Source organism: Eleutherodactylus coqui, chromosome 10 (assembly GCF_035609145.1).
Source record: "Eleutherodactylus coqui strain aEleCoq1 chromosome 10, aEleCoq1.hap1, whole genome shotgun sequence".
Classification (NCBI taxonomy): Eukaryota; Metazoa; Chordata; class Amphibia; order Anura; family Eleutherodactylidae; genus Eleutherodactylus; species Eleutherodactylus coqui.
Window position 1 is genome coordinate 118,373,748 of NC_089846.1, and position 22,735 is coordinate 118,396,482.

General features: G+C 40.6%; 1 protein-coding gene across 1 annotated transcript in view; it reads right to left on the bottom strand.

Annotated features, from left to right (window-relative positions):
- The window catches only part of GPR50 (G protein-coupled receptor 50), a 180,593-nt gene extending 158,718 nt beyond the window's left edge, over positions 1-21,875 (bottom strand). Inside the window, exon 1 of the mRNA XM_066581776.1 lies at positions 21,365-21,875. Coding sequence (XP_066437873.1) covers positions 21,365-21,557 — 193 coding nt within the window. The 5' untranslated portion in view covers positions 21,558-21,875. The remainder of the gene's footprint in view (positions 1-21,364) is intronic.
- Positions 21,876-22,735: the final 860 nt, after the last annotated feature.

Sequence of the window (22,735 nt, forward strand, 5' to 3'; positions counted from 1 at the left end):
CGATATACGTTCGTGGGAATGCACCCTTAGCTAGATGTTTTATCTATGTGATTAAGACAAGTTTATTTGGCTTTGACTATTAACTATTGTAAAACGTAAAATCTTTGCCTATTTCCAATGCAACTGTATAATGCAAGTCTACACATCTGAATACCTTGTATTGCCTTAAAACCAAATAAAAAATATTTTGAAAAAAAAAATGCATTGAAGTTACATCTTTAAAAAAATGTACTTTACATCTTTTATTTGTTCATTTGTTTATTTTATGAGGTGTAAATCCTACATATTTTATCCCAGCCTTCTGTGCCAAGTTCTTACGCATACATGTAGTCATTAAACCCGTGACATTCATATGATACTTTATACCATAAAAGTTGATACAATCCCTTATTTTAGAGTAGGCGCCAAATGCAGTAATAGAATAAAAGCAAATTGTTCAATCATTCCAAAAGTACTAAAACCAGAAAATAAACGCTGCCAGTCTATTAATGAGAGATTAAAAACATATGACAGACATATAGGAAAGTTTTGCCAGTCCTAAATTAACTTTGCTCCATTGAATGACAATGAACAGAATGTAACTGGAGCTGAATAATGCACTACAATACATACCATACATATAGTACATACATACTTACTTACACATTAATTTTAGATGAAAAGCCTAATAGACAATGTATGTTCTTCTACAATTCTGCGTTATCATACATAGTTAATAACATTATTTATAACAGACCAACATCTTATGCTGCATAGCCCATTTATATGGAATAGCATGAAACAAGCTAACGGGGACCACGAACAGTTAGGTTTACGCTCTAATGGAAGTGCACAATCTGTCTACCAATCCTGTGATTGTGAGCCATGAAATCCATTAGGTCATTTGTTGTTATGCCATCTAATAGAGAGTAGTAATTTGCTCTTAAGACGCAAGCAGTGCATCATATATGATTAACCCCTTAGTGAGCACCTCATAGTGTTTTTACGTCCTGCCTAAGTGAGCTTTAATCCCCAAGGACGTAAAAACATGCATCCTCTGGGGATGAAATCCCTGTGGGCTGTGGACATGACAGCTCCATGCTGTCAGTTTCCGGAAGTAGCCGACAACCTGGAGCAGTTGAGGGGGGGCCGCGGGGAGTCCCCCTCCCCTGGTAACGCAATCGCTGGTATCCACCGGCGATCGCATTAAGGTCAATAAAAAGTTTTTAAAAATTAAATATTCAGCTGCTCTCATGGATCGAATCCATGGGGGCAGCTAAGCGTACTCACCCCTGTTCTCCGCAAAGTCGGGAGACCCGAGAAATTTGAAATGTCCTGGCTCCCGGCTACTGAAGGTAGCCAGGAGGCACGAGATATCACTGGGGACCAGGGATGAGCTGTCCCTGGGACAGCAATCGCCGGTATCCAATGGATACCGTCGATCATGGAAAGGTGTAAAAAAAAGTTTTAAAAAGTTAAGGTTACAGCTGCCCTCATGGATCAGATCCTTGAGGGCAGCTGAAAATACTCACCCCTGTCCTCCATGATGTCCCACAGCGATGTGTACCTGCTGCGGGCTTCTGCGCATGCGCTGTCGTGGCGTGCCTGCGCAGAAGGCCAGAGATCCAAGCAAATTCACAATCTCTCTGTACCCGGCTGTGGTTTTATCTGTGGTTTTGTTACTTTTATCTAAGATTTAGGGAATCCCAAAAAAGGAGGGGGGGGGGATATTATTTTTAGGGAGTCCATTTTTTTTCCATACAAGTGAGCAATGGGGCCTGGAATTTATTCAGTTGTGCCCTTTAATCCAATGAGTGTTCCTTCCATTATAGGTTGAGCCGTGTGTCCTATAAGCAGAGTGGGGCTACAATGAGTATGTTTCTGAACACGGGACAAACGGGGGGATGCTTTTTGGGGTGAAAGTCTTCATTCATATGTGTGTTGTACAAAAAAAACTGTTTATTAAAATGACATAATTGGCAAAAAAATGAAAATCGTTATTTTTTTCTTCTGCTTTGCTTATATTTATTCAAAAACTGTGGTGTGAAAATACACAGTACACTCCTAGATTAATTCGTCAAGGGGTCTAGTTTTCAAAATGGGGTAATTTGTGGGGGTTCTCCATTGTTTTGGCCCGCTTAAGGGCTCTACAAGTGGGCAATGGGGCCTAAATCACCTTCAAGCAGAATTTCTGTTCTGAAAGCCACTGGCTGCTCCTTTCGGTTTGTGCTCCGTTGTGCATACAGAGATAAGTTTGGGGCCATAATGGGTATGTTTCTGGGCACAGGACAAGCAGGGGTATCATTTTCATGTGCACTCTAGCAAAAAATTATGTCTTTAAAATGACATATTTGCAAAAATATGAAATTTTATTTTTTCTGCTCTAAATTGCATCAACTCCTGAAAAAAAAAACTGTGGGGTCAAAATACTCCTGACACCCCCAAGTAAATACATTAAGGAGTGTAGTTTTGAAAACTACAAATTTAGGGGGGTTTCTATCATTCTGACACCTATGCGCCTATGCAATCTTGGCTTGGTGTTGTTAAACAAAGTGTTCCTCAAAATGTTGATAAGTAATATTAAGTTTGTATGCCTCCTAAATGGTTAAAAAAACTAAGGTTTTTCAAATGAGCATCCACAATAAAGTAAACAAATGGAAATATATATCTGAGCAAAAAATTGTACAGTATGTTGGCACATAATTGAGATATTGCAGTTGAAAATGTGAAAAAAATGACAATTTTTTCAAAATGTTCCCAATTTTGTCGCTTTTAATAAATGTACACAAATTCTATCGGTCTATTTTTACCACCTAAATGAAGTACAATATGTGGTGAACAAACAATATCAGAATCACTGGGATATGCAAAACCTTTACGGAGTTATTCTATATTAAAGTGACAAATGTCAGATTTCCAAAATTTGGTCTGGTCATTAAGGTGCAAACAGGCTTGGTCACTAAGTGGTTAAGTAATTGCTACCTTTAGAATGTAATATATAAGTTCCACCTACATTGGCAGTAAGCAGGAGGAACAGTGGAATTCCTGAATTGGTCTACTTTTTCCGCCTTTTAACCTATGTTGACATGCACCAAGATAGAAGAGGGTTCTTTACTGTAAGAGCAGTGAGACAATGGAACTCTCTGCCTTAGGATGGGGTGATGGAGAACTCCCCTAAAGAGTACAAGAGGGGCCTGGACACCTTTTTTGAGTGCAACAATATTGCATGTTATATCACTGATTACTTCAGAAGGGTTGGTAATCCGGGGATTATTCTGACTGCCAGATTTGGTGCCAGGGAGGAACTTTTTTCCCTAACATGAGGAAAATTGGCTTCTACCTTATGGAGTTTTTTGCCTTCCTCTGGATTAACAGTGCAGGATAATTGGCTGAACTGGATGGACATTTGTCTTTTATCAGCCTTAAATGTTACCTCAAAACCTGAAAAGTTTACCTTATGCCTCCCTCACACCGTTGTTTTTGTACAGCATTTAGCGCTGCCTTTTCAGTGCAGCGCTAAATGCTGTACAACGCTCCCATTCATTTCAATAGGGCTGTTCACACAAGCGTCAAAACACAGCATCAAAATGCTGCGCTTTGATAGTGATACATGTTCTATCTTTGGACGTTTTCAGCCATGTGTTGCCCACATGAATGGGCAGCGGTTTCAGCACTGCTGAACCAGCCCTATCTACATTAGATGAGAAAAAAAGCAATATTCACCTAGTAGGTGTCTGCCGCTGATCCGTCCGGGTCCCTGCCACTGTTCTTTGGTGCTTCTCCAGGCTTCCTGTGCACTGATAGATCATCTATTGCTGCTTGCGAGGTTTGAGAACCCCACCTCGAGCAAGAGATTGCTGCGATTGGTTCTCGGCACTGGCTCGATGCACCAATCACAGCCATTCATTGACTGGCTCAGCCAATCAGAGCTCGCTGGCTCTGATTGGCTGCAGCCAACTCCGAGAACCAATCACAGCAATCTCTTGCTGGAAGCTGGGTTCTCAAGCCTCGCTACTAGCAATAGATGATCTGTCAGTACATGGGAAGTCTGGAGCAGCGCCAGAGATCAGCGACTGGGACCCAGACGGCACCTGCTATGTGAATATTGCTTTTTTTTTCAGCTTCCTTTGCTGAGTTTTCAACTGTGCGAAAAACGCAGCCAAAACACTGGCATAAAGCATGCCAACGCTGCTGAAACCGCAGTAAACACCGCATCAATAAACTGCAAACGCCTGTGTGAGGTAGGACTTAAACTCTTTGTGAGTTACAGCTGTGTTTGAGAAAATCCTATGTTAGATTTAGCTCCAATCCCAATGCTTACTGGATCATCTAAGTGCTTTACAGAGGGAAGGGTCCCTCTCTGTACCCTATCGGCCCTCCAGAATGCAATTGCAGGCTACCAATGGCAGCTGGAGGTCTAACAATAGCCTTCAGTTGTGGCATTTAAAGGAATCTCATAGACTCTCCCATAGGCGGCTGTAATACGCTGCAATATCTAAATATTGCAGTGTATTATATCAATGATCATTCTGAGTAATCTTCAAGTCCCTTAATGGCACTAAAATGAGTGGGTAAAGTAACAAAAAATGTTGGAAAGCATGAAAAAATGTACGTAAAATCCCAAACCCATTTTCCCCCTTATTATATATATAAAAAAAAGAAAGAATGAAAAAGTTATTACAATATCTAACTTGATAACCTGAATGCCCTGAAAAAGAATACAAACATAGACAAAATTGCAAATTTTGTTTCTCCTACCTCTACCAAAAAATGGAATAAAGAGTGATCAAAAAGTCACATGAACTAAAAGATGGTACCAATAAAAACGACGTCAGGTCCAACAACAAATAAGCCCTGAGACATCTCCATTGATAGAAAAATTAAAATGTTGTCCGTCTTTAAATGCCGCAACACGAACATTGCTTTAAAGTATTTCTATTGTGCAAAAGTAATAAAGCATAAAGAAACTATTTGGACATCATCACGCTGACACTCAGAATTTAATTACCTTATCATTTATACCGCACAGTGAAAACTGAGAAAAAAACTGAAAAACAATGCCAGAATAGCAGTTTTTGTTAATCTTGCTTCCAAACAAATGGACTAAAAAGCGATTAAAATGTCATATGCTCCCAGAAATAGTATCAATAAAAACTACACCTCATCCTGCAAACAACAGACTTTCACGCAGCTCCATTAATGGAAAATCATAAATGGTTTTTCGGATTTTTTTTTGTCCTTAAAGTGTATTTGTGTGCGTCCCAGAGTAGCATTTTTGTGGAACGAATTATGCTTTTTTACTGTATTTTCGGCGTATTTTACTGTACATTTTCCATCCTCAAAGCATGTTCAATTGCGCGTGGCAAACAAAGACGCATCCATTGAAATGGCTAAATAGGCCGCCTGCAGACAGCCGGGTCGGATCCCGCTGCAAGATGCAGACCCGTGCCCCTGCAGAGGCCTGCGGCTCACCCGCTCCCGGCGTCTCCGAAGCTCTGTGATGTGCCGGTTGCCGCCTAGCCGGCACATGCGCAGAGCGGGAGCAGCGGCTCTTCACTGATATTTCTGTGCGGGCCTCTGCGAGACCCACACAGAAATAGAATATGCCGCGATTTGTTTTCCGCGTGTGATTTCACGCGGACAAATCGCGGCCGTCTGCCTAGGATTGCGTTATCTAATGCAGTCCTATGGAAGCAGCCACGGGCGGATATTCTGCAGGAAATCCCGCCGTGGAATTTCCGCCCGTGTGCAGCCGGCCTTAGTTTTAATGCATTCCAGATGTGTTCTTTTTCCTGCACGATTATGCAGTGTTTCATGCATCTCCTTGCGTATTGCGTGCGCATTTACACATCCCCATTGACCTTTCATGCACAAATACGCAAAAAAACCATAACGTGTTCTATATTTTTTATGCGCGACCGAAAACGGAAATGTGAACGAACCTATTGAAATGTATGGGTTCTATTCCCTACATATCGCATGTGCAGATACATCCGTGTGAAGCCAACCTAAACACTATATAAATTTGGCATTCAGTGTTCAAGCCGATTCACAGAAATGGTATTTATACCGTGAAGCGAACATTGTATAAATAAAATTCGTGGAATTACAGATTTTTTTTAACCACCAACTCCTCAAAAAAATGTATAAACTTATACAATAGATTACTTCAAAATGATGAGAATTAAAATACAACTTGTCCTGCAATATATATATATGTCGATGGAAAGATAAAGTTACGGAACTTGGAATGTGAAACTGGTTGGTCATTAAGGGGTTAAGATATTTTTGTTTTCTGGATTATAGTTTCATTATTTGCATATATTTTATAGTGGCTTTCTAAACCAATTATTTCAGTATATGAACCTCCAGATATGTTGCAAGATTTATTGTTTAACCCTTTCCAATCCAATTTTGGATTTAGGGTTTCCTAAAAGGCTCTCTCTTTTTGCTATCATACAACAGTGCCATCTGCTGGCTGAAGCCAGTGTTTGTGCGCCAGAGTGGCTGGTAATGGACAGTAAGAATACCCTGTTGGACGTCTTCTGACATAGGAGCTGTACAAGCTTCAATCAGAATGTAGGAAGATGTCAGACAGTAGGTTGGAAAGGGTTAAGTGTGGTTACGTGCACCAAATTGGTTGTCCCGCGGTTGGTTGTGTACCATGATGAGGTTTGGTAATCAAAGGTCAACCACACAACTTTCATCCGGATTTCAGACGTGTGTTTGATCCTTCTTTACTTTTTTTGCAAAAACCCATAAGAAACCTAATTATTCATCACAAGCCTGTAGCATTGCTTATTCAATACCCTTGTTTATTCAGTGTATGTTTTTTCGACTCCTGGTCCTTAATAAAACATGGCTGTTCAGATGTGCTATGGAATTTGTGCTTGGAAATACTCTTTGATTCATGCACGAATATATCTTTTTATTTTATAGCAGTAACTAACTCAGCGCTCCCCTAAGTACTACATAGACAGAGAGGCATAAGGGAGACGTTTTGTTCAGGTAAAAAAACATGGCCTATCCACAAATGTATATCTGTAAAAATAAATGATGGTACAAAAAAATATCACGCTATGGAGTGCTTTTCCAGTGCGGCTCTGCTGGACACAAAATTTTGTACTCGGAGTTCTATGGGAATATATTACAAAAATAAACTTTTTTAAAAAAATGTATTTTTATAGACCCAGAAGTATACTGACACATATATACAAGGGGTGGACAAAAATATGGAAACACCGTATGAAATACATGCCTTAAAAGAGTTTTCCAGGGAGAATACTATTGATGACCTATCCTCAGACATGGCTCCTGTTAATTTCAATAAGATCTGCACTTGCAGTTACAAGCGCCGGCTGCTTCACAGAGGTCAGAGCCGAGACTTCCGCTCCTTCTGACCCCTGTGTATTTGCCGCGCTGTCAGTGGCGCACAATCAGATGATCGGTCAGGGTTCTGAGCGCCGGACTCCAGCCAATTAACTGTTGATGATCTATCTTGAGGATAAGTCATCAGTAGTATTGTCCCTGAAAAAACAATTTAAGTTACATGGGATTCTAAATCATATTTCAATAAGACATGTAGAGACCAATTTTAAGTGGAGGCAATATGACACATGTTACCAGCTGGCACCCAAAAACACCCAGAGCAGGGCAAGAGGTGAAGTAAACATAAATTTGGCGGGAAAGCTCTCAGGCAAGCAGGGGTCAAATGGGCAGCTCAACGCTAATGATTAAAATCCCAAGAATTTCATAGGTGTTTTAATATTTTTGTCCACACCCTGTATATTTATATAGAGGTGGTGGTTTTTCATGTTTAAGCACTATTTACTTGTTACGAATGTATCTGCCATTGTGGAGTCAGGAAGGTTGCCTCCCTCTTAACCAACAAGGAAGAGGTTTAGACAGGCTGAACTAGATGGACATTGTTTTCATTCAGCCTAGCATACTATGTTACTATGTAATGTTACTATGATGTAGTGTTCCTGGTCCATAGGACAATGTCACCCGGAGAGGTATAATAGGATAAATGTGTTGTTTACTTGTATATGCATATAAAAGTCATTTGGTGCTATTACCAGCCGTGGTCACGTGGCACTTGGGACAGGAAATAGGTAGCTGATAGAGATGAGCGAGCACCAAAATGCTCGGGTGCTCATTATTTGAGTCGAGCTTTTCGTAATATTCGAGAGCTCTATTTGAGTAATGAACCCCATTGAAGTAAATGGGAGACCCGGGCATTTTTGCAATGGACCCGCTGGGTGCCGAGGTTTTTCTCTCTCTCTCTTTCTCTCTCGTAATACCCGAATGAGCATCAAGCTCGGACGAGCATGTTCGCTCATCTCTAGTAGCTGATAAAAGTGTGGGCAGAGTAACTGATCCCGTGCAAGCATGCAGACATACCTAAGCGGTCAACAGCTTCTTGTAACAAGGCTTCCGGACCAGTCATGAAGAAGTGCATTGCCCTTGCTGGTAGAAGACAGTAGCAGCAGACAGACTTTGGATGAACTCCATTCTGCTACCAGACAAGCCAGACTGTTGAAGTTTTTCCTGAGTCCAGCATTGCTACGTGCCCTCCGCCGCCATATTGCTGAGTTCCTCGGACCGAGGATAAGGAATTTACTGCACAAGCTACCATACAGTGTGAGTACCAGGGCGGAGTATATGGTCCCTGATATTCCCTATACTCCGGCACTAAAGAGACTTTCCCGCCTAATTCTCCAGTTTCCACCGTAAAAGGACTGAACTTTTATATTATTTTCAGGCAATTGGGACTGTTAACGTTTGAAATAGCAATTACCTCTGGTCTCCGGATGACTTGTAATCCAATAAATTTGGGTTTCTTGTTTTTGCAACTATGGGTGGTGATTTCACTGGCTCCTGCCACCAACCGCTGTTAATTATAATGTAGGGTTGCAACTGTGGACACTTTCTAAAGTGCAGAAGCCAAAGTTGGGACACTCCTCAAAGCCCCCAACCTCTGTTCTGGGGAAAGAGGAGCCCCTCTCGTCAACTGCCAGCACCTGGTAGTCTCCCAGACTTTACTACCAACCTAACTGTAGAGCTCTTATTTCCTGTAGTCTTGGAGGGCCCTTTCTCCACCCCGGGAAACCCGCCAACTTGGAGCCTTCCCATATATTACACACAGAGGAGTAATTAGAAGTTCCTGAGTCCCAAAAATGCAAAATTTATAACAGAGCCTCAGTAACCATGTGCTGTTTATAATACTGCTGTCTTCTCATGTGGCAGGGGAACATTTGGGTCCCACATGGTTCCAAGGCCTGGATGTGACTCCTACCTCTGCATCCCCTATAGCTATGTCCATGGTCATATCCGTATCTATTTTTTTTACATCTCGTTTCCAAACCACGAGCATCAATATAAAAACTCTTCCAGCATTTACCATTGTAAAAGTTTTTACTTTTTCTAAAAAGTTTTCCAGTAGAATTTTGAACATGGCACCAAGATTTCAGCTCCATGGTGTGAGATAAGTCCTGGCTTTATCTTAGAGCTGTCTTATAAGGTTGATGTCAGATTTCCTTCCATACCAAGCCAACGTTTTACTTTCCTTGTTTTGTGAACAAGAATACTGTCATGGTGAAACAGGCAACTGTTTTTCCCGAAGTGTTGACTATAACTTGAAAGGACAATTCTGTGATGTTGTTTTATAATACAGTAACGAATACAAACAGACGTTTCTACCTCCTTCCAAACAAGAAGCTTTTAGTAAACTGAAATGCATCATTACAGAAAAGGTGTTCACAATGGTCCATTGTTCAATTAACTGTTGCATCCCTCCAGCCAACACATGTTATTACACGTGGAGATCTCAGAATCATAGGCAGCTATGTGGCCATGGAAACACGATCCAGACTTGCTCTTCTGATGTAGCTTCCCGAAGTAATTGAAAACTTGGTGAGTGTTGCAGCCGAGAACGGTTGTGTGGCTTACTGATTAATAGCTGAACTGTTGGTGGTCCTAGATGTTTCCATTTCACAATAACAGCAATTACAGTTGGGCAAGATAACTCTAGCAGGACCGAAATCTGACAGACTAAGGATAGGTTCACACTGCACTAAAGTTCTCTGCAAAGTTTTCTGGCCGGAGGTTTCTATTAGATACCCGAAAATGGAACCATTCACTTAAATGAAGCAAACTTTGACCTTGATTCCATTTGTTTCCATCTTTTTTTTCCCCAAGTACACAATAGTATAGTCAACTGAATAAACTGAGGTGAGAAAGAAAATTTGTGTTTGGGAAGGGCCAAGTCAAAGGGGTTGTCAGGTTGTAAACTATGGATGGTCTATTATCAGAACAGCTCATCTATAGTAGATCCGGGGGGGTCTGCTATCTGGGACCCTCACTGATCAGCTGTTCACTGGGCCAATGCACTCATGTACTAAGCTGATTTCTGCAGGAAGCAGAGCGCTCTGTTTCCACCGCAGGTGGCCAGGCTTGGTATTGCAGGCAAAGTTCCCTTTCACTTTAATGCTTGCAATACCAAGCTGGGCCACTGCAGTGGGTTTACAACTGCACAACCCTTTTAGCCATATTGATATGTTGTAGCATGATCTCAAAAGGGCTGTAGAAGCAAGGTATTCCAGGAATACCAATGAACTGAAACACATTTGCAGGGAGGGGGGAGATGATCCAAAATGCCTCTTCAATGTTGTGTATATCTTATGTGCAGCTACAGAAAATGCTTGATGAAGGTGATTGCTGCTAAAGAGGAATCTACAGGTTAGTAATCCCCTAAGCACGTGGCCCTTTTTTTCCATTTTCGTTTTTTCCTCCCCCCTTTTAAAAAAGCATAACTTATTTAATATTTATCCATCGATGTAGATGTCTGATGGCTTGGTTTTTGTGGGACGAGTTGTATTTTTAAATGGTACTATATAATAAACCATATAATGTACTGAAAAACGTTAAAAAAAATTCTAAGTGGAGTGAAATGGATAAAAAACTAAATTCTGCCATGTTTGGGTGTGTCTTGTTTCTACGGTGTACATACTGCAAATGACATGATAACTTTATTCCATAGGTCAGTGTAATTACTACCATACCAAATTTATATAGGTTTTTTTTTTTTTGCTTACTACTATTATTTTTTTCAAAGATATTTAAATTTTTTTAATTATTTTCTGTTGCCATCTTCTGACAGCCATAACTTTTTTATTTTTCGGTCGACATAGTTGTCTAAAGGTTTGTTTTTTGCAGGGCGTCCAGTACTTTCTATTGGCATTTTTTAACACATAAGACTTTTTGATCGCTTTTTATTGCATTTTTTACAAGGTGACCAAAAAAAGGGCAATTCTGGCATTCTTTTTTACTCTCTGACGATGCGGGCTGAATAACGCATTACTTTAATAGTATTATACCAAGATTTGACAGGCAATCTATCAAGCCACACCACGGGCATGGCTTGATAGGCACTCTGCAATGGCAACCCTGGGGGCTTTCAGAAGGCACCCAGCTGCCATGACAACCACATAGCAACCTACGCTCTCATCATGGGGGGGGCCGTACGGGACCCCCGAACATTGGCCAGAGCATTTAAATGCTGCTATTAGAAGTGACGGCATCATTCAAAGGGTTAACAGCTCCAATGAGCGGTGTCGCTTATCAGAGCTGTTGCTTTTGTCAGATGTAAGAACAAATCGCAGCATGTTCTATTTCTGTGCAGGTCTCGCAGAGGCCCACACAAAAATGTCAGTACTGCCGGGTCGGCTCCACTCTGCACATGCGCGGGCTGGCCGGCAGCCGGCACATCACAGAGCCGGAGCCACGGGAGCTGGTGAGAGCCGCACTGGTCCCTGCAGGGGAGCGGGTCGGATCCTGCTGCCAGAATTCTCGCAGGGGATCCGACCCGGCCATCTGCAGGCGGCCTTAAGGGGTTAAATTAAAGGGTTCACTTACTTTTTCTCCCTGCACTGTGGATGTTTACTCAATGTGCTCAATAAAAGACATGGATAGTACAAAGGCTTGTGTATAATTAGTTTAGTTAGATTGTGTTTGTGTATAGTTGTGGCTTAGGTAACAATCGCAACCAAAGCAGAAATTCAGGTTTATTCCAAAGGGTTCACTTACTTTTTCTTGCAACCTTTCAAATTAAAAACTTGTGATATATATCTTTATATGAACTGGAATTTTGGTTTTCTGATATAGAGTTGCAAATCCCCTGCAATGAAACTGTGCTAAAGGAAAAATTCTATCAACCTGAGTGAGATCAGGCATGTACGCATACATTTGTACACTGATGCAATAATAAAACACTATGCATTACTCACCTAAGCAGAATATGTAGAAAGGTGACGGGATTTGGTATAAAGTTATCAAAAAGTCTTTATTTTCCTAGCATAAATATACGACTCAGCATTTCGACCCACATAGGGGTCTTTGTTAAGTACTTTATTAAGCACCTTAGCTCCCTCTAGTGGTGGCTGCAGGCGATCAAAATGTTATCATTCAACTGGATGTCTATACAGGATATTTTGATCTCTGTATCAGGAAAATTAAACTCTGACCACTATAAAGATGTATTAATGAGCACAAGGTTGGATCTATAAACACCATGTTTTTTAAAAGGCGGACATACACTTCAGCTACAATATTGGTTATTGTGCTAGGCAATGTAACTGACCCTACAAAAATGCAACTCAATGATGTTTTGTTTATATACTGATGGTGGAGAACTGATAAAGTTATATAAAGGACCACCATGTCTACATTTATTGTGCTGTTAAACAAATAGTGTTCTGTGCAAAGAGAAATTTTAAGCAGGGGAGAAATGGCTTAGGTTTTCAATGGGATCACTGATAAAAATGCCTGACCCCATAATCACCACTTCAGTGCCAGAAACATTTATATAATACAGTATATACAATACGAATCAGCAGCTCTCATGGCTACACAGTTGCTTTTGTAAATAGCACGTACAATTTTATGCATGCATGTTGGTCACTTCACAGTATGTTTGGCCTGTTTCAGGGCAAAAACATAGGCACGTACGCACAACTGTGCTCGCCGGTATGGAGCATAGTTGCGCAGGGACCAAGGGGTTTTTTTGGGCTATAGCGCGTGAGTTTAAAAAAAACTGCGGGAAGATAGGTCCTGCCCGATCTTTCCTGCATGTTGTATTAACTACATGCAGGAAAGATAGGGCAAGTCCTATTTTTTCTCGCCCGCACTATTTACGGGCAAGAATATCGCTAAGGAAATCAAAATCATTAAAATCAATAGTTTCGTTTTATCATGTTGCCTATGTGCATAACCTTACATTTATAAATACTGAACTTCATTTGCCATTTTTCTGCCCAAGCCCCCAGCTCATCTACGTCCATTTGCAGCCGTACATTGTCCTCCGTTGTATTGATTATATTGTATAATTTTGTATCATCTGCAAATATGGATATTTTACTGTGCAGCCCCCCTATCAGGTCATTGATAAATATATTGAACAGAATGGGGCCTAATACTGAACCCCGTGGCACCTCACTAGCAACGGTGGCCCAATTAGAGTACGAAACATTTATTACCACCCTCTGCTTTCTATCTCTGAGTCAGTTCTTTACCCAGATACATTCGTTTTCGCCCTGACCGAGCTGTCTCATTTGATATATCAGCCCTATTATGCGGCATGGTGTCAAATGCTTTTCGAAAAATCCAGATATACAAGATTAATAGACTCTCCCAGATCTAGCCTCATGAACCCATGCTGATGAGAGTAATACCATTGTTTTCCTTGAGGTATTCCAGGATGACATCTCTCAGAAACCCCTCCAAAAATTTTTCAATTATGGAAGTGAGACTTACAGGCCCGTAGTTACCAGTCTCCCTTCTTGGCCCGCTTTTTGTATACTTGAACCACATTGGGAATATGCCAATGTAGTGGTACAACCCTAGTTTCAATAGTGTCCCTAAATATAAGAAATAGCAGTCTGTCTATCACATCACTTAGTTCCCTTAGAACTCTTGGGTGTATTTCATCTGGGCTTGGCGATTTGTCAATTTTAATCTTTTTTACCCGACTCTGCACTTCCTCCTGAGTTAGGCAGGTGATATTTAGTGGATTCGTTTCATCCCCCTGCATCTCGTGTGACATTTTTTTTCCTTCGTGAATACACTTGAGAAAAAACTATTTAATAGATTTGCCTACCCCCCATGATTTCTTCTGCATTATTTTTTAAGCGGTCAGTGCTCTCAGTGCAAAATCTTTTTTATCGTTTACATAATTGAAGAATAGTTAAGGGTTATTTTTGCTTTCTTTGGCAATCAGTCTCTCAGCTTCCTCTTTGGCAGTTTTAATATTTTCCTTACATAATTTGTTTTTTTCCCCTGTATTTTTTTTAGCACTTCTTCACAGCCAGGGGATTCTCTTTTTCTGATCCCCGAATGGAGCAGGAAAATGGAACCCAGGACACAGATGTGAAAGCAGCCTAACTCGTCATGACAAATTATAGAAATGAAATGCAACTCCAAGTTTTAGGAAAGCTTCCAGACCCCTGTCCTTGAAAGAAAAAACACATGGAACCTAAAATTTTGATACAAATTTCCAATTTGTTTTTTTTCTGTGATTTTGCAACCACAATAGAGTGACAACATTTCTTATGTAGTTTTAGCGTAAGGGTAAATCTACATAGTGTTACATGCTCTGGATTTTCTGCAGCAGATTCACATGTGGAAAAGCCTCAATATGTACAGCAGCATTATACTTAGGCCTCGGTCAGACGGGCGTTTTTTCACACGATTTGCGCATGCGATATGCGCATATATAGAACCATGGCTTCGCAATGGGATCGGTCACATGTCCGCTTTTTATGCGGATATGTTATAAATTATAAGACAGAACGATTTGCAGAACGCGCCTATCTGCGTTCTGCGACTCCTTGTGTTCTATATATGCGCTCAATAGGGCCACAGCGCCGACCCCATTGAGAACATATACTATAAAGATCATTCTCCTTTGCCACAGCTGTAACAGCTGTGGCAGAGAAGAACGATGTTCGCCCATTGAATTCAATGGAGCCGGCAATACAGCCAGCTCCATTGAAAGCAATGGGCTGCCGGCGAGCGTGGAATGAATTTTCGGGAAGGGCTTAAAAATATAAGACCTTCCCTGAAAAGCATCCTGAAATGTGTAAAAATAAAAAAAAAATTATACTCCCCTTTTCCCTGCAGCCCGAGTTCAGCCGCAGCCGGACGGCAGTTCTCCTGAACTGCTTTCTGTAGTATTCAGCAGGTGGGGATTTAAAATCCCCGCCTGCTGAATGGGCTGCCTCTGATTGGTCACAGCCCTCACCAATCAGAGGCAGCTCTCACTCACCCATTCATGAATTCATGAATGGGTGAGTGAGTGCTGCCTCTGATTGGCTGAGAGCAGGGACCAATCAGGGACAGCTCTCAGCTATTGGGACTTGTAATGTTAAAATCGGGATTTCACGGTAAATTGCGATTTTGCGCAATCACGATTTTAACATTACAAGTCCCATAGACCCCTGCAGGAAAAAAAACGCTGCGAATTTCGCAGGGAAAAAAAACTGTAGTGGGTAGTCACCCTAAATGAGATTTTATTAAATCTCATCTACATGCTGTGAAAAAAAATCCACGTAAATTGTATAACTTAAGATGCAGGGCAGATTTCAAATCCACAGCATGTGGATTTAATTCCTTCAAGCGAGAGGGTGAAATCCCCTGCAAAGCCCATAGTAGATCAGCGTGCAACACGTGCATTTTGACGCACTCTTGTTTCTGATTATTTTTGCTGCAGGAGTCCTGTGGGGATGTACTTTTAGATTTACTTTGTATAAGCTTTCTACTTCAGGTTTGCAGCTCCTTAGGCTCTCTAGTACTATATGGTTACTGTAGTCTGGTAATGCTTTAAACTCAGATAATGCATGAGGTTTACTTGTAGCTCAATGCAAATCAAGCATAACATATTGTGAGTCGAGCCAAATGGCAATTTCATCCCTGCTCCCTCTTAGTACAAGTTCAGCTATGCACATATAATGCACAATAGAATCATTATAATTACTTATTACAAGGCTATATTTACACATGCAACTGCCTATGTTATTACATATTTTACATTTAGGATTAGCCTCCCTTCAATCGTCACATTACTATACACCGAGAGACTGAGCAGAAAACAATAATACCTTTTATGGATTTCTAAAAACTGATAACCACAATCATCACAATTGTTCCATTGTTAGAGAAAAACTATTTCATGATCAAATGGTAGTTTTGCTTTGTTCACAAGAAATGTTAGTATTCTATATGCTGCCAAACATAATGTCTATGTCGTTGAATTCAAGAGTGTAGTCAACAATTGTTTTCAATACAATTGAAAAGAATCTATACCAAAGCATATCAGGAAAAAAAAGTCCAGCGTTGGCTTTCGGAAAGCCCCCTGTTGCCATGGCAACTGCACGGCAACCTACGCTCTCATCGCAGGGGGGGGCGTATGAGACCCCCGAACATCGGTTGGAGCATTTAAATACTGTTGTCAGAATTGACAGCGCCATATGAAGCGTTAACAGCTCCAATGAGCGGTGCGGCTTATCGGAGCTGTTGCCGGTGTCGGATATAAGAAACAGCCGGCAGCTGCGATGTATGGAGTGGGATCAACCAGCGATATCCCTCCGTACATACCCTGAAGCTGCAGAACGTAACTGTACATCCTGTAGTGTTAAGGGGTTAAATTAAAGAGTTCACTTACTTTTTCTCCCTGCTTTGTGGATGTATACTCAATGCGCTGAATAAAAGACATGAATGGTGCATGTCTCGTCATCCTATTCATGTGTTTAAAAGTGCCCCAGTGTGAGAATTCCTGCATGCCAAACGAAATTGTTCCACTCATTTGGCCTGTCAATTGGAGGAACCAAAAGTTCTGGAGAGATTACATTGCAATTACCCAAAATGGATGTTGTCCAGGGCTCAAAAAAATTTCTGCTGAAAAAAAGCGTACTGAGTTAACCCTTTCCAATCCACTGTCTAACGTCTGAAGACATTATGATTTAAGGCTGTACGGCTCCGATGTTGGAAGACGTCCGTCGGGGTTCTCTTACTGTATATTTCCAGCCTCTCTGCTGTCTGAGCCTATCCAACGTGTCACCTCATGCAGTACTGGCTTCAGCCAGCAGATAGCACTGTTGTATAACAGCAGAGAAAGAGTAAGCCACCTAGGAATACCAGGATACAAATTGGATTGGAAAGGGTTAAATGTTAAACCACACCCATGTTATAATGGGAGGGGCATGTTGATTTTTTTTCAACCCCATAGTGTTGATGGATCTGTCGAATTATGCAGAAATATCTTCCTTTATTGCGTGCTGACAGGGATTTTGCCAGAATTCTTGATTCAGGCTGTAAATTTGTAGCTAAAAAAGCACGCACCTTGCGACATTTATTATCACCTAGTATGGTTATTGACCATTGAATTAAAACGTCCACAATTCGCAATTCAGGCTGTGTGAAATCTGGGCATAATGGATGTATTTGTTGCTTTGTTGTTCCCACTACAAAAAACGTCATGTATCGCAAAAAAATACTTTCAGCATAGCTCAATATATAAAACTGTAATGCTACTATCGCGGTTTATCTCATGATATCAGAGCAGTATGTTGGATGGACTGTCCGCAGTTTAAAAACTAGGATAAGAAGACATATATCTGATATTAGACCTGCTGGAAGAAAAAAATGTATTGGCTGCTTCATCCTATTTCTTTTTTTGGGGGGCTCAAAAAGTAGATTTTTCCTCCATACAAGTCTGCGGTATTGAAAAAGTTAATCATCAACCATTGTGGGGTGGAGGTCATCATCGCAAATTTCAGGATAGAGAGGCATTTTGGGTGCATATTCTCCAAACCTATGAACGGCATGGTTTGAACCGCCGACTGGACTTTTATTGCACTATTAGTTATTATTTTTTATTGTTTCCTTGTAATTGTATTTTGCTTCTCGGGTTGTATGTCTTGGTTACAAGCACCCTATCGGCTGTCCATCATGATATAAGGGTTGTGATATAGTGATATTATCCCCTTAGTGACCACGCTATAGTCTTTTTACGTCCTGCCGTTGCAGGTAGTGTATGGTGGGAGATAGCGCTGCTATCTCCTTCCATACATTGCAGGTGTCAGCTGTTTATGACAGCTGACACCTACGAGCAACAGCCCCATTCGGCCGATTGGGACTGTTAACCCTTTAAATGCAGCAATCAAATTTGACAGCGGCATTCAAATCCCACAAATGATTTTTAGGGGTCCCATTACGGCCCCCCCGCGGCGAGATCGGGAGAGCCATGTGAAAGACCTCAGGGCTGTCATGGCAGAATGCCATGGGGTGGCTTGATAGGCTGCCTGTCAGAATGCAGTATGATCTAATGCTATGGCATTACATCATACTGCATAAGCGATCTAATCATCGCTAGTTGTGGTCCCCCTTGGGGACTGAAAAAGAAAATAAAAATAAGAAGAATAAAGTTTTATTAATTTTTTTTTTTTTTGAAGTAATAAAAGTAAAAAAAAAAACCTTTTGCCATATTTACAATAAAAAAAATCTAAATAATAAAACAAAAATACATATTTGGTATTGCTGCGTTTGGAAAAGTCCAATCTATCAAAGTAATGCATTATTTACTGCGCACAGTGAACGTCGTCCGAAAAAAAAACCCACCAAAAATGCGCTTTTTTGATCACACTGTTGCCAAGAAAAAATGTAATAAAAAGCGATCAAAAAGTCTATTTGTATTCCAAAATGGTACCAATGGAAACAGCAGGATGTACCGCACAAAATGAGCCCTAACACATCTTTATCGACGGAAAAATAAAAATGTTATTGTGCGCAGAAGATGGAGACAGAAAATAATTTTAAAAAATGAAATATCTTTAAAAAAATATACAAGTAGTACAGCAAAAAAAAAAACTATACACATTTGGTATCATATTAATCGTACCGACCCATAGAACAAAGTTATCATATCATTTTTGCTGCAGTTTGTGTGTTGTAGAAACAGGTTGCACTGAAAGATTTAAGTTTTTCAGTACATTATATGGTACATTAAATAGTACCTTTGAAAAATACAACTCGTCCCGCAAAAAACAAGCCCTCATACAGCGACGTCGATGGATAAATAAAGGAGTTATGATTTTTTAAATGGGGGGAGGAAAAAACAAAAATGGAAAAAAGCAAAAAAGTGTGCTCAGCTCACCAGTGTGGATTGACACCTTAGATATTTCCCATAGACATCTCACCACTGCCAACAATTTGTCACAGAGAGAGGGATGATACCTATCGTTCCCGCCTCTGTCACCGATTACTTATCGATCGACTACTTTGAGCACACTCATCACTATCAATTTGTCACAGCCAAACCTCGATCGATCACCTTAGCAGTATTGCAAGCGTGGAGTTCTTAGAATACAGGTGGATCTGTACCTAGCTTTCCCAAGCTTCTGCATACACGCAGAACGGACACTCAGATCACCCTCCTGTTCCGTTCTAACACTCAGCGCTTTGCAATTCCCACACATATATATGCTGCCACCACCAGCTTGTTACAATATCACCAGTAAGCTGGAACCCGGGCTATAAATTATGAACACAATCTTTGGAATTATGATTCGTTTTAAAACGGACAAGGCTTAACTAATAAATTGTAGATTCATTCTAGATATAGAACTCTATTGGCATATTAGACCTACATGTTTGTTTATTTACCCACAAATTTAGTAGTCAAAACTGATCTGTGCAGAAGCTCTGCTCACACTAATAATGTGGCTTGTGTTTATAATGGAAGAAATAATGAGTGCCTGATTGATTGTGCAGCAAATCCATCCGTCAACCCAGAGACTCCATTGACTTGCAATGGGATCTGTAGGGGTTCTGTCAAAGTTTTTGCTGTTTTTATAGGAAAATTAGGAATTCCTGTAAAATGGTGATAATGCCAATATGAACATCGACTAAAAAACAATGATAAAACAAAAAATGTATATGTAAAGTCTTGGCCCCATTCGCACAAGCATATGCATAATTGCGTCTGCATGACCATAGCGTTATTTGCGGAATGAATTATGCTTTTTTTGCATGCTCATTGGCGTATTTTTATATACTCTTTCTGCACGCAAGAGATGTTCATTTGGACACGGAAATAAAAGCATACTAATTGTAATGGCTAATTAGTTTAATGAGTTCCAGATCTCTTCTTTTTCCTGCGCAATTGCACAGTGTTTCATGCATTTCCTAGCACAAAATGCACATTTGCACATCCCCATTGGCTTCTATGGGGAATTTTGGTACGCAGGAAAGTAGGGCAGGCTACATTTTTTTTGTGCAACTGAAATGTGCAGGAAAAATAGGTACATGTGAACAAACCCATTGAAATCAATGGGTTCTATTCTCTGAGCACTGCATGCGCAAATCTTGCATGTGCAAATACGCCCATGTGAAGCCAGCCTTAATAGACTTGTTATTGACAATATGAAAAAGCTATTCCTAAATAAAGACGACATCCTCATTTATAAATAGATGTCCTTAAAAAGAAACATTGGGAAAGTAGAAATCTAATCTCTCCCATTCTAATATAATCTCTCTAGAGGAATTAGATTACAGTAAAATTGGCCATTGATGTGGGTAAAACAAATAAACTGAGCAATAAAACCATCATAAGGGATACAAAAAGAAATTCCAGAATTAGCTTTCTTTCACATAATGGCACCTAGAAATTGTATTTCCAGTTATCTTATTGATGTTAGGATGTTTTACATAAAATCATCCAGATGGATATATGTACAGATATATCCTCAATCTCTCAAGTGTATCATCAGTTTAGGATGTAGTAGACAGTTGAACACCTATGTGACCTTGATTTGCTTCGTGCTGTCACAGGAGCCTCCCCTATGTCACCTCACTGGTGAGACCATACATCAACTGAAGTGACACAAACAGTGGTGACACATTGCTACAAACACCTCGCATGCATAGGAGCTTTCAAGAAGGTTACAACTACTACAAATAATATGACCAGAATAGCAGCCGACTCAGCAAACATACAGGTCAACATCAATAATGAATTACAAAATAGTTTGCATATAATAACGTATGTATCTAGCCTATTTTTGGAAGCACCCTCTATGATCCATTATACGCTTGTGTCATTGCTTTAGTCTAATGTCACCTTACTATATTTTGTTTGCTGTTGAATTGCCTCTAACCCTCAAAAGTGAAATAATCCAAGGTGCAAAAGTTAGCAAAGACTCAAACAACCAATATGAGTCACAGTTTACCATTAAGATGTTGGAACTTCATGTATTAGTCTTTTTCATGCCAAACAAGTCATTATCTATAGGTCACTGCACATTACACCCTCCCACCAATGTTTAGTACCCACCAGCATTCTGGAGCTTCTTGTTCCTGAGGACTGACAGAATGACCAGCACATTGCCCAAGATGTCCACAATGATGGTGAAGATGAGGACAGCAGCCAGAGCAGTGGTCAGCCCCGGGGAGGCTTGGTCCTCTCTCTCTGGTCCAGCTGTTCCAGGTGTCCAGCAGTCAAGACAGGTCCTATTCACCTCCATCATCTCTGTGCAGTTGTATGGGGCTATGAGGACCAAACTAGATCTCTACAGGGACTGCTGTGGTGTTCACAAGCAGTGGGCAGGTCTTCTGGACTCAGTAAGGAGTTAGAGATGGACTTCTTTAGTTGCCCACACTAGCCTCCTTGGTGCCAATGTGTTCCCCACCAACACCATAGTTGCAGCATCTTGATGAGAGTAGGAGGCAGTGATGTGTAGGTGCTGCCCTCCTCCCTGTCTCAGGTTCCTCTTTAACCCATGCATTGTCAGTCAGGAGGACTTCACACTCCATAAGAAGGCATTCCTATTCATAAAATCCAAGCTTCCATGCAGATGACTGGGAGGCATTCTGCTCTAGTGTGCGCTCATGTGGTTGCTGCTGCTCCTGCAGAGGGCATGTCTGGATTCTTCACTCAGCTGTGCATCTAGTAGAAAGTCTGGGAATCTGCTGTATGATTGCACATACCCTAATCTCCAGCTTGCTCTGTGGATGTAGTGACTAATATATGAACAAGCGATGGGGAAGGCACAGGGAAACTGACAGGAGCACTAAATGCATCTTGGTAAGAGAAGAATGCAGTTAATGAAATCTCCTCTTCACAGCAGCGCTGCTCCTAGCATGGGAAGCAAAGTTACATCTGTGTCTGCTGCTACCTTTAGTGCTTTAAATGTGGCCAATAACAGATGGGGACAACATCACAAATTAATTCTTCAGAAGTGTTGGAATATAGCTACAGGGCATTTTACTTCAAGCAGCAAAAACCAGTCAGGCATCTGTGTTTAGTCAGGAGTACAGACTCTCCAGGCAGCGTATTACCAAGCGAAAGGGAGCAGATTGTCACTGGAGGCTTGCTCATTTTAACTAGCTGTCTATCTGTCTTAAAATCTCTATATTCTACCTGTCTCATATTTATCTATCTATCTAATATCTATCTATATATTTATCTAATTTCTAGCTATCTCATCTCATATCTATCTTGCATATGTCTAGCTAATATCTATCTGATTTTTAGCTGTGTCATATCTATCTATTTCATTTCTAAATAGCTATCTAATATTTACCTCATATCTATCTATCTATCTCATATGTATCTCATATCTATCTATCTCATATTTATCTATCTATCTCTCTCATCTCTAGCTATCTCTTCTCAGATATCTATCTTGTATCTTTCTAATATCTA